Below are 13,898 nucleotides of genomic sequence, written 5' to 3'. Positions count from 1 at the left end.
GACAGACCCTACCCTACAAACAGGAGCTAAGGCAGGGAGGTTAGTTACTCCTGAGGCACTTTATGAAGAGTATCTGTCGACCATTAATGAAAAATCTGACGGTATGGTCAAACTAATGAGGGAAAAAGCAATTGCTAATATCAATACAAGCTTTGACAGACGCTCAAATTCTTCCAATATTCTCCCCATACTTCTGTTTCCATAAGAACATCGGAATTACAAGACATTAAATGTTACAATTGTAGACAGAAAGGACACCGCTCCAGAGAGTGCCCTAAACCACGGTTGGAATGTTCTCGATGCAAAAGACTAGGACATAAAACAAGCAAATGCAATCGCCACCACAAAACAGGCCCATTTATCAATGTGATTTGTAATGATAAGTCATTAAATAGTACAAAGTATAGTTACTATACCGATTGTCATGTCAACGGAGTACTGGCAAAAGGATACATCGATTGTGGCAATGAAGCCATTACCATCACGGAGGAATTTGCAAATGATTTAAAATGTAATGAATGAAATGTTAAAAATGTTACCTACAAATACTATTGTAAATGGTTACGGAGGTGGTAAAAGTTTGGCAATTGGAGAAGTTAATATTAGTCTTTAAGTGGACCAAGCAGAGGCGAACGTAAAATCCCTGTTTGTGCCCAACAATATACAGAAGATTCCTATTATTATTGGACAACCATTTATTAATCACGAAGACGTATTATTTATGGTGCATGAAAATCAGGTACGTCTGCCTAACTGATTATTCTTATTTAGTGTTATTTCTCGACGTGGGAAATATATTATTTTTTAATAAACATTCGTTTTGGGTTTTATTCGCTTTTACCTTGGTTTTAACCGGGAAATCGCCCATCAACATGCTTGGAAGACATAACACACGATCTCACAAACGTTTAGAAAACACAAAACAGGAAGTGACTGAGTTTATTTAGAGTTTTTAAGGCCACAAATCTCATTATTTCTTGGCAGCTGTGCAAAAAGTTTATCAATCAAAACTGATTTAAAAAAATAGTAGCAAAAAAAAACATCAACATACAAATTTAAGTGCTCTTAACTTAATAAATCCACTGGAAAAAAAGGCACTAGTTTAATAAAGGAAAAAATATATAACAAATTCAAAGCACATATTTATTTCATAATTAATAAAAAAACCTAATCCTAATAAATGACTGTAGTATTTAATAAATGTGGTTAAGTATTTTTAACCACATTTATTAAATATATCTTTTTAACATTTAACAAGTTGCTTAAAATAAGATGAAAAATTTATACGCTATTAAGTATTTCAAAAATTACGTGACGACTAGCAAACAATTTTTTGCAAAACCTAAATCAACAAAAATTCATTCACCAGTAAATTGAGTAAACGAAATAAGGGAAATAACTTACAAAATGAAAAATTAAAGAAAAACGAGGAAAATTACAATATCTTAATTATGTTTTTATTTATACTCTATTTCAGAAGTGTGTAGAGCAATAAAACCTCATTAGGTATGCAAAAGTGGTACCTGGTGATCCACCAATATTTTATGCCACTACCTTAGTTGGGTATTAGTTTCAATGTAAAATTCTTTCTTTTCGTTGATTGCAGGTAGTGCCACCCGGTTTTGGGTCAATTTATGAGTTTTGCCCATTGTTACCCACTGATAAACATTGAAAACGGTTCACCAAAGGCGTGCAACTGGGACTTGTTTTTTACCTTATAATTAATGTACTTAAATGCTATTTTATTTTAGAAAGTTACTTTTGTTTAAATGGAATAATATATTTTTTTCACAAATTTATTAAACATAATATGTAGAGTAAAACAGTTGAAAATGTCACTTTTGGATCTGGCACTTTTTGAACAGTGTATAACAATTTTAAATTATAATAGATTGTAGTCTTCTTCGTCATCTGACGAACTGTCATCACCTCTTGACATTATAATTAAAGGATCGACTGTCTGATCGATGAGGTTGTCAAGATCCCACATTTTGTCCTCTTGCTTAATTACATGCTGGACTGCTTTTCGCCAATTCTCTGGTGTCGCTTCCGTAATGGCTTGATCAAACAGTAGCTTAACATCTTTCATTTTAAAAGTCGTGTTTTGTCTTGCTACAAATCCTTTTACCTGCGCCCATATCAGTTCTATAGGATTTAGTTCGCAATGATATGGCGGTAAGCGCAGTACAGTTATATTATATTTTTCGGCTATATCTTCCACGGCGTATTTCATGAAACGAGTTTTGTGTAAGTTTGCTATTGCCAGCAGTTCTTTTTTTATCAAATTTGCTTCAAACGCAATACCTTTTGCAGTCAGCCAATCGATAATTTCTTGCTTTCTCCAACTTGAAGTTAGCGTCTTCTCTATTCGCCGTGAATGATAGCTTGCGTTATCCATAACCACCACCGAATTAGCCGGAAGAAATTTTATCATTTCACCAAAATAGTCCTCGAAAACGTCTGAGTTCATTTCTTCATGGTAATCTCCTGTGCGAGTCGACTCAAAGGTTAGCAGACCTTCTTTTAAAAATCCCTCTTCGCTTCCAATATGTGTGATTATAAGTCTTTTTCCTTTTCCCGAAGGTACTTTAATACCCGTAGACAGGCCTTCTATGAAAGCTTGGCGAGCACTGGTTATATTTTTGTCTTGCCACATTTTTTGGACTATATAACCTTCGTTAATCCACGTCTCATCAAGATAAAAAACTTTCTTTTGCTCCCTGTGGTACTGCTTGATACTTCTCAAGTATTGTCGTCTCCAACAAACAATTTCGTCGCTCTCCAGTAAAAGTGCTTTGCGGTTATGCTTTTCCCAGGCAAAATCCATATTTTTTAAAGTTTTCCATAAAAGTTTCCTACTTATCAACGGAATACTGTCATCTCGGCCAAGCTCCATTAAAATTTTGTCTAGGGTGGGTATGTCCTTTTTAAAATAAAAAGAGTGAACTTTTCTTCGAATTATACATTTAGCATTTTCATCAAGGACTTTTGTAGGTCGTCCTGGCTTTTGCTTGGGAGATTCCACTTGACCTGCTACTTTTCTTTCCCGCAACAATTTGAAAATGGTGTACTTTCCAATTCCACTCATTCGAGAACATTTTTCAACAATTTCTTGCACAGTAAAACTAGGGTAATCGTGTTTTATGCAATCATGTACATTTAAAATAATAACTTTTTCACTCAGCGATAGTGGAGAATTTTTAGTACATCTTTTCGTTGGACTGAATACCTCCATTTTTTAAATATTGGGATAATAATATTGTGATTACACTACAGCGTAGCAGTGACTACTAACGTTTAAAATATGATTTAAAAGTATTTATAGTCTGTATATATTACCTGACCCCATTTTTGCATGTTACAAAGCGTTAAAAGATAGGTACCTATACAAAAGGATTAAAAGTATTTATTTAGTATTTAATCTCTTTCAAAATAAAGGCATTTAATCCGTGAAAATTAAAATCATAAATATTATAAGTACCTGCGCCTATGAACTACCACGAAATGTAGCCAAACAGAACGGAATTCCCCAGTTTATTGCTCTATACACTTCTGAAATAGAGTATAGTTAATTAATCCTTGAAACTGCAACCAATAAATTATTAAGGATAATTATGAAATTTAATAAGTTCTCCAGGAATCTAAATTAACAAAATGAATAAAGGGAAAATGTTTTTATAATTTAAATTTTAATTAAAAATTCTATTAAAAAATACGTAAAAATTATAAGATCATTTAAAGTAGTAAATGGAAAGACCCGTTAAAATAATATTGGTACACACCTTGGAAATCCCATAATTTATGTAGAACAAATGATCCGGTGTAAGCAGAAAGGGCACAAGTCAATATTTTGACAAATTGCCGTTATACCTAAAATGTGTTCTCCTATGGTAGACGCAACAGATTATGCATAAGGGGCACAAGTCCGCATCCCCGATGTCTTAGAAATGTCGGGTAATAATGCTAGCGTTATGCATAAAAGCCACACGTCAGTGACATATGCCGTTTATGCGAAATGTTAGTGTTTCAAATGGTGGGATCAACATATGTTTGTCGTGCGTTTTACGTCATCAGCAAAAATTCGACTTCAGTTAATCTGTTGGTTGCTTCGGGGACAGTTGCACATGGTTTTAGTTTCATTTGACATGGATGACAATTCTGAATTAACACCTAATAAAAGACGAAAAGCAGAGCCTTCTAAGTATGCTCGCAACATACAGAATAAACGATCGATAAACGAGATAAACGAACGAGATCGTTTATTCTGTGGTCCGGACACAGTAAGCTGCTGGTAGCAAAATACATGGTTAGAAAAATGTCTTGTTCGTTTTTAGAGCTTAAAGTATAAAATCGTTGGAAAATCGCCAATCTATCTGCATCAGAGAACTTTTCAGAGCATTTCATTCTACAACTAAATAATGAAATTAACCGATGTGCCAAGAATACTATAAAAGAACCTACCTGCAAAGGACTCCATTATTAATTTTTTTCTCACAAACTTTTCTGTATGTTGCGAGCATACTTAGAAGGCTCTGCTTTTCGTCTTTTATTAGGTGTTAATTCAGAATTGTCATCCATGTCAAATGAAACTAAAACCATGTGCAACTGTCCCCGAAACAACCAACAGATTAACTGAAGTCGAATTTTTGCTGATGACGTAAAACGCACGATAAACATATGTTGACCCCACCATTTGAAACACTAACATTTCGCATAAACGGCATATGTCACTGACGTGTGGCTTTTATGCATAACGCTAGCATTATTACCCGACATTTCTAAGACATCGGGGATGCGGACTTGTGCCCCTTATGCATAATCTGTTGCGTCTACCATAGGAGAACACATTTTAGGTATAACGGCAATTTGTCAAAATATTGATTTGTGCCCTTTCTGCCTACACTGGATCATTTGTTCTACATAAATTATGGGATTTCCAAGGTGTGTACCAATATTATTTTAACGGGTCTTTCCATTTACTACTTTAAATGATCTTATAATTTTTACGTATTTTTTAATAGAATTTTTAATTAAAATTTAAATTATAAAAACATTTTCCCTTTATTCATTTTGTTAATTTCGATTCCTGGAGAACTTATTAAATTTCATATTTATCCTAAATAATTTATTGCTTGCAATTTCAAAGATTAATTAATTAAATAAAAACATAATTAAGATATTGTAATTTTCCTCGTTTTTTTAAAATTTTTCATTTTGTAAGTTATTTCCCTTATTTCGTTCACTAAATTTACTGTTGAATGAATTTTTGTTGATTTATGTTTTGCGAAAAATTGTTTGCTAGTCGTCATGTAATTTTTAAAATACTTAATAGCGTACAAATTATTTATCTTATGCAAGCAACTTATTGAATTTTAAAAAGATATATTTAAAAAATTTGGGTATAGTCATTTATTAGGATTAGGTTTTTTTATAAATTATGTAATAAATATGTGCTCTGAATGAACTTTATGAACTTATTCTTGTATTTGCTACTATTTTTTTAATTCACTGGTTTTTAATAATATTAATGTGTTGTAATTTCACAATTTTCTTGATGATCTTAAAAATTGTGTAAATGTGATAGTAAAGGCAGAAAAAAAGGCATATTATTCTCATGAAATTAACAAGTGTCGAGGACCATATAAAACTAAGGACTTTTGGAAAAAATCTCTAATTGGAAAGTCAATAACAATGCACCTGCAGAAATTTCTTCTAATCTAAGAGAGCCAACACTTGTTATTAATCATTTTCTGGATAGTGTGCCTCAATTACAGATTGATCCAGATAATTTGGATACATTTCTTAATTCCTCAATCGATGAGGAGCCGTTTCATTTTAAACTAGTCTCTGAAAATGAAGTTTATAAAACCATAAACAGTATAAAACCATAAAATGTTAAAAGCTTGCATTCATATTTGCCTAAAACCTCTTGTGAATATTATTAATAATTCTTTATCTTCTGGATGTGTCCTTGACATCTGGAAAAAAGGCCTTGTTACTTCAGTACCTAAAGTGAACAATCTAACCGATACTAAGACCAATTAGTATTTTGCCAACTTTATCTAAACTAATTGAGAAAATTGTTAAAGGTCAATTGCTGGATTATTTATTAAGCAGAAACATTATCCCAAAATTTCAGTCTGGCTTTAGACCAAATTATACAGATATTCATCTGAAGTTATCTCTGAATAATGGACAACGTTGTCCCTCTGTTTTGATAGATATGACAAAAGCCTTTGATACTCTCAATATAGAACTTTTAATGGCAAAAATAAGGTCCTACAATATTTAGGCAAATGGGTGGTTTAAAAGCTACCTTCAAAACAGGCAACAGGCAGTAAAGCTGACTAATGACGAGGGTGTGGTAACTTGTGGGTGAAGAAATGTAACTCAGAGAGTCCCACAAGGGTCAGTGTTGGGTCCACTTCTCTTTATAATTTTTGTGGCTGACTTCATTCATAAAATCATTTACTGCAGGTATCACAAGTATGCAGATGATTTGCAAATTTATCTGCCATCATTGGTTGGTTGCCTGCCAGAAGCCTTGGATTTAATTAATGCTAATACGTACAGCGGATCTCTGATTGGGCTGACAAAAACTCACTTTTTATTAATTCTGGTAAAACACAGGTAATATTGTTTTCAAGAAATAAAAGTACGCGAGAACATGTGTTGAATTGGAATGGGTAGATCAAGTAAAAAACCTGGGCCTTTGTATAGATAATCGAATGTCATTTAATGCGCTGGTAATTAAGATTCGTCAACAGTCATATTATAAATTAAAGTCATTATATGAATTTAAGGATATTTTGCCTGCTAGTACAAAAAAAACCCTTACAGAAAGTTTAGTGCTTAGTAAGATTTACTAGAAATTTGCCTCGGAGGGTACATGTGAGTGAGCATGTAAAGCAGGTCTATAGTCTTAATATGACCCAAAGAAGATTTTTGAGTATAAGCTGCACTGTACATAAATTACTTAATTTTCATGAACCAAAATATCTGTCAGAATTCCTCATTCAAAGGGGAGATACACGTAATGTAAATGTTCGCTATAAAAGCACACTGGCAATCCCCCAGCATAAGACTGAATTTCTGAAAAGTTCTTCCATATATACTTTTGCCTGTATTTACAATGGCCTACCTGCAGAAATTAAAGATTTAGGCATGACCTCTTTTAAGTCTAAATTAAAAAAAATTATTTTTATATATTTTTTTTATACAAACACAAATTTCCTAACAATGTATTATTACGCTCAAAATAGTGAATTATTTGAAATTTCAAGAGACTAAGATACGACCCAAAAGTTCTTCAGCGTTTTATCACTACTATCTCTAAGATAAATATTAAATATGAATTTGATTAGTTATATAACTAGTCGGTATTTCACTGATTTCATTAATTTAACTGTAAGACTAAATATTTCTTGACTTTTGGCATTTTCTGAATTATTAACTTTTTTCTGAAGAAAGGTTATCTCGAAAAGTAAAGGAGTTTAGACGCTCTTGAAGTCTCTTCAGATAACTTAAGTCTATACCAAGAACTGAAATACGTTCAATTACTTTTTCTGCAATTATCATTAAAACCCTCACTAAATTTATCAGATCAATTGTACTTTTTTATAATTCTGAAAAGGAACTTTATCTATATGTATTATAAAAAACACTTTAGAATTGCCAGAGGTGCAATATAAGATGACTATACTATGACGGTCGTTTAAAACTTATTGAAGAGACAAACATAAACTATGACAATGACCATATAATTCTGTAGAAATATTGAAAAGGAAAACTCTTACCAGTCCGAGACAAACATGTGCTCGGCTTGATATTCGCAAGACTCGGTGTATCCGCTGGACCAAGCCAAATTTTGACCGGCTGAAGAAAATATCGGGGTAGTGTGGCAGCGGTCGTGTTTCATTTTCTTTTCGCAGAGTTTTAGGTTACATTCGGCTAAAAAGGCCAAATCCCAGTCCCAGTTTAAGGCGTTCATATTGGCGATGGTAAATCCACGTGCTTGTTTCGTTTCACCATTTGCAAAAGTTTGCCTAAGAAAAAATTAAATAAAAATATTGTTAAATAGTAGTACTTACAAATTAGTAAATAAGACAATTTAGACACTTTTTGAACTTGCAAATCATCCTTGAGATTATTATATTTAAACCATATTTTGTTCTATGAAAAGGTACATAAATGAGTTCACTGTTTCTTGTTCTTCTTTTACCCATTCTAAGGAAAATGAAATAGAGTAATTCAGAAAAATGGATAGGTTATAAGAAAAAGATAAATAAGCGTAAGTTTTTTAAAAGGACAATGTAAACCTACTTATTTTATAAATGCACGTGCAGCATAATATAGATGGCTCTAATAATGGTTGTTGGCAACAAATGTCGCTGTTGTGTTCAGAAACAGCCAGCAAGGTAGCATTTTCAATTCTTTTAGCTTAGAAGTGACTTGTTTTGCTCTTTTAGATGTTATTCTTACCAACTCGCAATGTAATATAATTGGAGGTAACAGTTAATTTGTTTCCTAATCTTATTAATATGTTTCTTAATAATCTTATAATACTAATCAATGTTGAAATTCATTCCAGTTATAAATTACCACTGATGACCAGCATTTACATCCTGTTGCAGAGATATGACGATAGAATTTAAAGTCAAGTTAAATTCAAACAGAATGGGCAGGCCAGATCCAAAATGAGAGCCTTGGTGTCTAATTATCCTAGTTAAGCTCCTCAATTATAAGGTAATAAGGAGATCAATAAGGTGCCTTGGTCTGAGAAATTGTATGTCGCTGGGCAAACTCTAATTGTTATTCAGATTGCTGGGCACTTTTGGTAAGGTGGTTTGTAATTTGCTCCTCTCCTCAATACCAACGGATCTCTGTTCGCAATACCTAAAGTGTGTAGAGGGCGTCCTAATGCCAGTATTCGCTTAAAAGCCCGGTCACTATCCAAATTTTGCGTCCCTTTAAGTGCAGTCTGATGAGATCGACAGAGAGCCTATCTATAGAGCTTTGACCTGTCTCACACTCGATGCTTCCACTCATCCTTAGAAGATCTTCTATCAAGGAGACTCCAATGTAAACAGCTATACCGGTCTGGATGGCTAAGCACAGGTCATAGGCAATTCAATACCGTATTAAATAAATGGAAGTATCAGTGGTGGAGAGTGATCACGCCGCGTCGAGGTAAAGTCGTAACTTCTCCTCCATAAACCTGATGGCAGAGCGAACGTTCATTTTATCATTTTTGGCGTTGGTGCTTTGCTTTGGTTTAGTTGGTTGCTACCAACGGGGAAGTGCAGTTCGATGCCTCCTTAACCGGAGAAAAATTACGATATGCTGATAAAAAATTGCGAAATTAAACTCGTATTCTGTCACATAAAACATTCTGCATGAAGTATTTTATTTATTAATGAAAAAATAAAAATGTCTACTAAAGTTTTTAATTTTTAGAGGTACTCAAAAAGGCCGCCTGATTGAGCCAAACAATATCCTAGTCTATTGTAAAACTCTGTTGTAGAGTTTCCCAACATTCCGACTGGAATATTGTTTGTGGCATGAACTATTTTTGCACGAAGCTCTTCCAAAGTATTAGCACGTTCATGTTTATGACGATAGATGGTCCCAAAGGAAAAAATCATTAAAGGATAAATCTGACGATCTAGAAGGCCTACGAATAAACCCTCGCGTGCAAATGACATTGTCTGGAAAAGTTTCTTGCAAAAAGTCGCAAACCGCTCTTGCATTATGGGCTGGGCAACCATCCTGTTGATACCAAGTTCTATTGAAATTAATATTTAGCCTGCGAAATGTAGGAATAATTTCGTCTTTTAGAAGGTTAAGGTATTTTTCGGTATTTAGATTGCCATCAATAAAATAGGATCCTATAATTTGGTTTCCTCAAATACCAGTCCATATATTAACCTTCTGAGGATACTGCGTACTTTTTGGTTTATTTTCTGTTGAGCAACCGATGGCAACAGATAGATTGTGACGACCATAAATAAGAAAAGACGACTCATCAGTAAATAAAATATTTTCTATGAATGTACGATTTATGTTCACCCTTTTCATCATTTCTTCTCAAAATTCCATCCGTTTCACCTGATCCTCATCAAACATTTCTTCGCTTTAAAATACCTCGCACAATTCGTGGCCGAATATCAAGCTCATCAGAGATTTCGGTTACAATTCTGTTACAAGGAAAGTTAACCTCAGCCACACTGCAAACAGCAATTTCTCGAAGTTCCCTTTCTGGCTCCAACTGTCGAATAGGTGGCTCTTCGACATTATGATGGAAATTTTGCAATGATTGCCGCGATTGTAGAACGCACCGGCACGGGTTCATTTGGATTTTCAAACGCTACCGACAATATCCGCGGCTAAATTACCCGAGTATACGTAGACATGTTTTGTTTATTAACACGAAATAGACTTAACTTAGTACCTAACTTCAGCGTCACGCTCAGTCACCGGTCGAAAGTAAAATGATTTTGACTCGACAAAGACAAAATCAAGCCGCCACGCCTTGCCGGCGTAGCTTGTTTTTGTTGCCCCAATCAGAGTCGTTTGTGCCCGATAGTTACGTGGAGGGACATGTAAATCCTATGACCGGTCGTTGCTTAGCCAGTACTGTATATTTTACTATGCTGATTATAGGTTTAGGGCCTACCGGCAGTTGGCAGATCTAAAGAGTAAAGAAGTCTGCTTGCTCGTTATCAGCATTAGAGGCACAGGTGAGCTGAACCATGCAGCCCTTCTTCATCAATTCCTTTAGGACCTTTATACATTCCAGTACAAGCTTGGAACTCAGCTTATAAAATGTACTATTTGTATTATTATTGTTGCGACATGTGCAATTTCAAATTGTCAATCATTTGCAGTTTCAATGCTGGTATATGGGAGCCTACCACAAAAGCCAGCTTCAGCTCTGTTGGTCCTGTCCTTTCATGCAGACCTATGAGAGTTCTGCTATTCTTCTCTGCGTGCAATATAGGACAGAAAACTCTTAAAATCAAGTGTTACAGATGCCATATAGTCACTTGCCATCGAGCAGGAAGATACGGAAATTTTGTTTTAAACTTTGGAAAATAAAGTAATTCCATTTGGTCTACATGATATCTTTTTCGGAGATTTGCGCTTGTTCAATCATTCTAGTAAAAGGAATAGTTGCAATGTAATAAAAAAAAGCCCATTCATGCTCGCGAAATAGATATTTGCAAACTAGATTGTCTGCTATTGTTAAGTTTCCAAGATTTGGTGAATAATTTTATTATAGGATTGGTTGGATAGGATTGGACTGCTGTTATTATAGGAGGGCTTATCGAAGATTATCAAACATTTAACCCAATTTACAAATCCCGATTAACAGGAATCCAAGGCAATTTATTTAATTTTCATGCATGGAAAGCTTATTAGAGCTTATCATCACATCCACTCGTTTTTTTTTAAATATTTAAATACTGAATTAATACAAATTAGCTCGAGTCCAACGAAACACTTACAAAATATAAAATATTCTTCTTCTTATAATTCTTTCAGAGTAGTTAAGCAAGTGTATGTTATCTCAGGTTTTTTAAATTATTATTATTTATTATTTATTAGTTTGTTGATTTCTTAAAATCTTTTCGTAATTTTGTTAATTTTTTCTTTTAAAAGAGGTTAAGCAGTACTATTATTTCGGCCGATTAAGCTTTGAATTATATTTTATGTAGTATTCTGTTTTTACTATTACATTATGCTGCAGCAGGGTTTTAAAATAAAACGCACAAAAACATAAAATGTCATGCCGTTTTTTCGTCTTCATAAAATATATAGGTATTTATTTTAATTCCAAGTTATGTTTTTGTTTTTTATTATATTTAGAAAATTTTCAGACAAATATTAATAGTTTTTGTTATTTTAAAATTATATATTAATAATATAAATATACTAAACAGTGGAGCCTCATTTTATTTATATTTTATAGGGCACTAGAATTTATTTTTAAATTTTAAGATGAATTATACAAAAATATGATACGAGTGGTACACCGCACGACGTCTCAAAGATTAACGTGAATCTTCCGGAACAGCAGTCGGCCGAGTATATAAGGAGCCGTTGTCAGTTCACTGAAGTAAAGTTCGACATATTGGCGGGAGATTTAAATAAATATAGTAAAATTAAATATATCTAGTAATTGTGAGTGATCGTGTTTTGGTAGTGAAGTATGTAAATAAATTAGTTGATCATTTCCGTTTTTTTTTGATTCACACTTAAAGAATGGAAAAACACTACTTATAATATAAGATACCCTAGAGGGCCACAAATTAAATGCGAAATAAAACTTTAAATAAAATGACCTAGAACCTTAATATATATTTTCTAAGAAATGAAACCTAATGAGATAGCTATACTATCTGGTAATAGTGTAGTTATTAGTTTGAATCTCCCAAATACGTATCAATTTATATGTTTAATATCTGCATTAATAAGTACATAGGAGCATAGAAAGATTATCCATATACAACAAAAGTTTAAATTTTTTTATATAAAGAAATTTAAGGTAAGCTTCCTAAATATACCCAAGAAAATTAAAAATCATTAAGTCGTAAATTACTCATGCACCGAAATATGCCAATTTTAAAAAAAAAACGATGATAAGATTAAGATAGAAATTGGTATGTAAGTAAGTGGTATGTCAGGACAGAAACATTTATGTTTCGCGACAAGATGGTGACAAATCCAATAACTTTCCGCGAAATTGTTGTCTCAATTTTCTTAAGTTTCTAGTTGGTTAAGATCAAGGAATCTGTCGTATTTGGCGCGCAGGGTGTGTGTTTTGATAAACGTAGTAAATCGCGTTAATATAATTCGGGTATATTTTAATGCAACAGGGATTACCTGTTGCTACAAATCTTATAGTTATTACTAATATGTTTGTTATATTTACAGTATTTCTATACTTTTTTTTGAACATTGCAAGACCTCGAGAGTATACCAGATTTTTTAAATCTTCGGTAAACATTCCTAAACAGTTTTCAAAACTTGAAATTCTCAAACCTTAGTTCAATATCATGCTCACGTAAGTCAAATAATAATTCTCGCTTTATTTAACTGATAAGAGACTTATAAAACGACAAGTTGCTAGAAACAAATCTGCATCTTCCTTCTACTTCCGGAAACGCACATGAATACAAAAAAAAATTGATTCAAAACAACTAACATGTTGCACTTCAGTCTGCAGCTGTTGCACTTTTGTATGTCTCAATTTGGTCTTGTCTGAATACCTAATTTTTGTTGGTCCTCGAAGCTTTTGATTATTTTATGAGACACCTTTAATGAAAGAAATCCATATATGTACATCTTACCTCAGCTTATTATGGGAATCAAGCACAACATCCGCGTCTAACTTGCGTAACTCGCATGGCGCATCTGGAACACAGTTCCCTTTGTGTTTGCATGCGATGTGCTCTTCAGAAGGACAGTTCAGACTACACCAATCGAACGCTCTTTTAGAACGATTATGTCCCATGATGTGGTTGAAAAACGATTGTTTGCCATCGCACCAATAGCACAGAGACAATAAAAAGAACACTAATATGCGAATTTTCCTCATTATATGATAAAAATTATAACTCGAAATTTAGAAATTTGATTTGTTTCTGAAAAGTCAATTCTCTGACGTACTAAAATACCTTGAAGAAGGTGTGATCAGTATGTTCTTCTTAGTAATAAACAACGTGTCTCTCATAACACATTTTGAATTCAAAACTCAAAGCATCCGGCTCATTGCAGGATAGAAGTTTTTCTTTAGTTTGGTTTAAGGTTTGTAATAATAGTTACATGTGGCCAAAAAACAAAAAACACTTATCTCAGCTGAATATCAATCGGCTGGCATACTGGTAGTTGATCCA

At 33.4% G+C, this 13,898-nt stretch overlaps 1 protein-coding gene across 1 annotated transcript in view; it reads right to left on the bottom strand.

The window, feature by feature from the left end:
- LOC126750421 (uncharacterized) overlaps nucleotides 1-13,677 on the bottom strand; it is a 46,517-nt gene extending 32,840 nt beyond the window's left edge. The window contains exons 1-2 of the mRNA XM_050460047.1: nucleotides 13,353-13,677; nucleotides 7,797-8,045 (exon numbers count right to left, since the gene is read on the bottom strand). Coding sequence (XP_050316004.1) covers nucleotides 7,797-8,045; nucleotides 13,353-13,600 — 497 coding nt within the window. The 5' untranslated portion in view covers nucleotides 13,601-13,677. The remainder of the gene's footprint in view (nucleotides 1-7,796; nucleotides 8,046-13,352) is intronic.
- Nucleotides 13,678-13,898: the final 221 nt, after the last annotated feature.

The sequence above is a fragment of the Anthonomus grandis genome, chromosome 2 (assembly GCF_022605725.1).
Source record: "Anthonomus grandis grandis chromosome 2, icAntGran1.3, whole genome shotgun sequence".
In the NCBI taxonomy this organism is placed as follows: Eukaryota; Metazoa; Arthropoda; class Insecta; order Coleoptera; family Curculionidae; genus Anthonomus; species Anthonomus grandis.
This window is presented reverse-complemented; position numbering and strand designations above follow the sequence as displayed.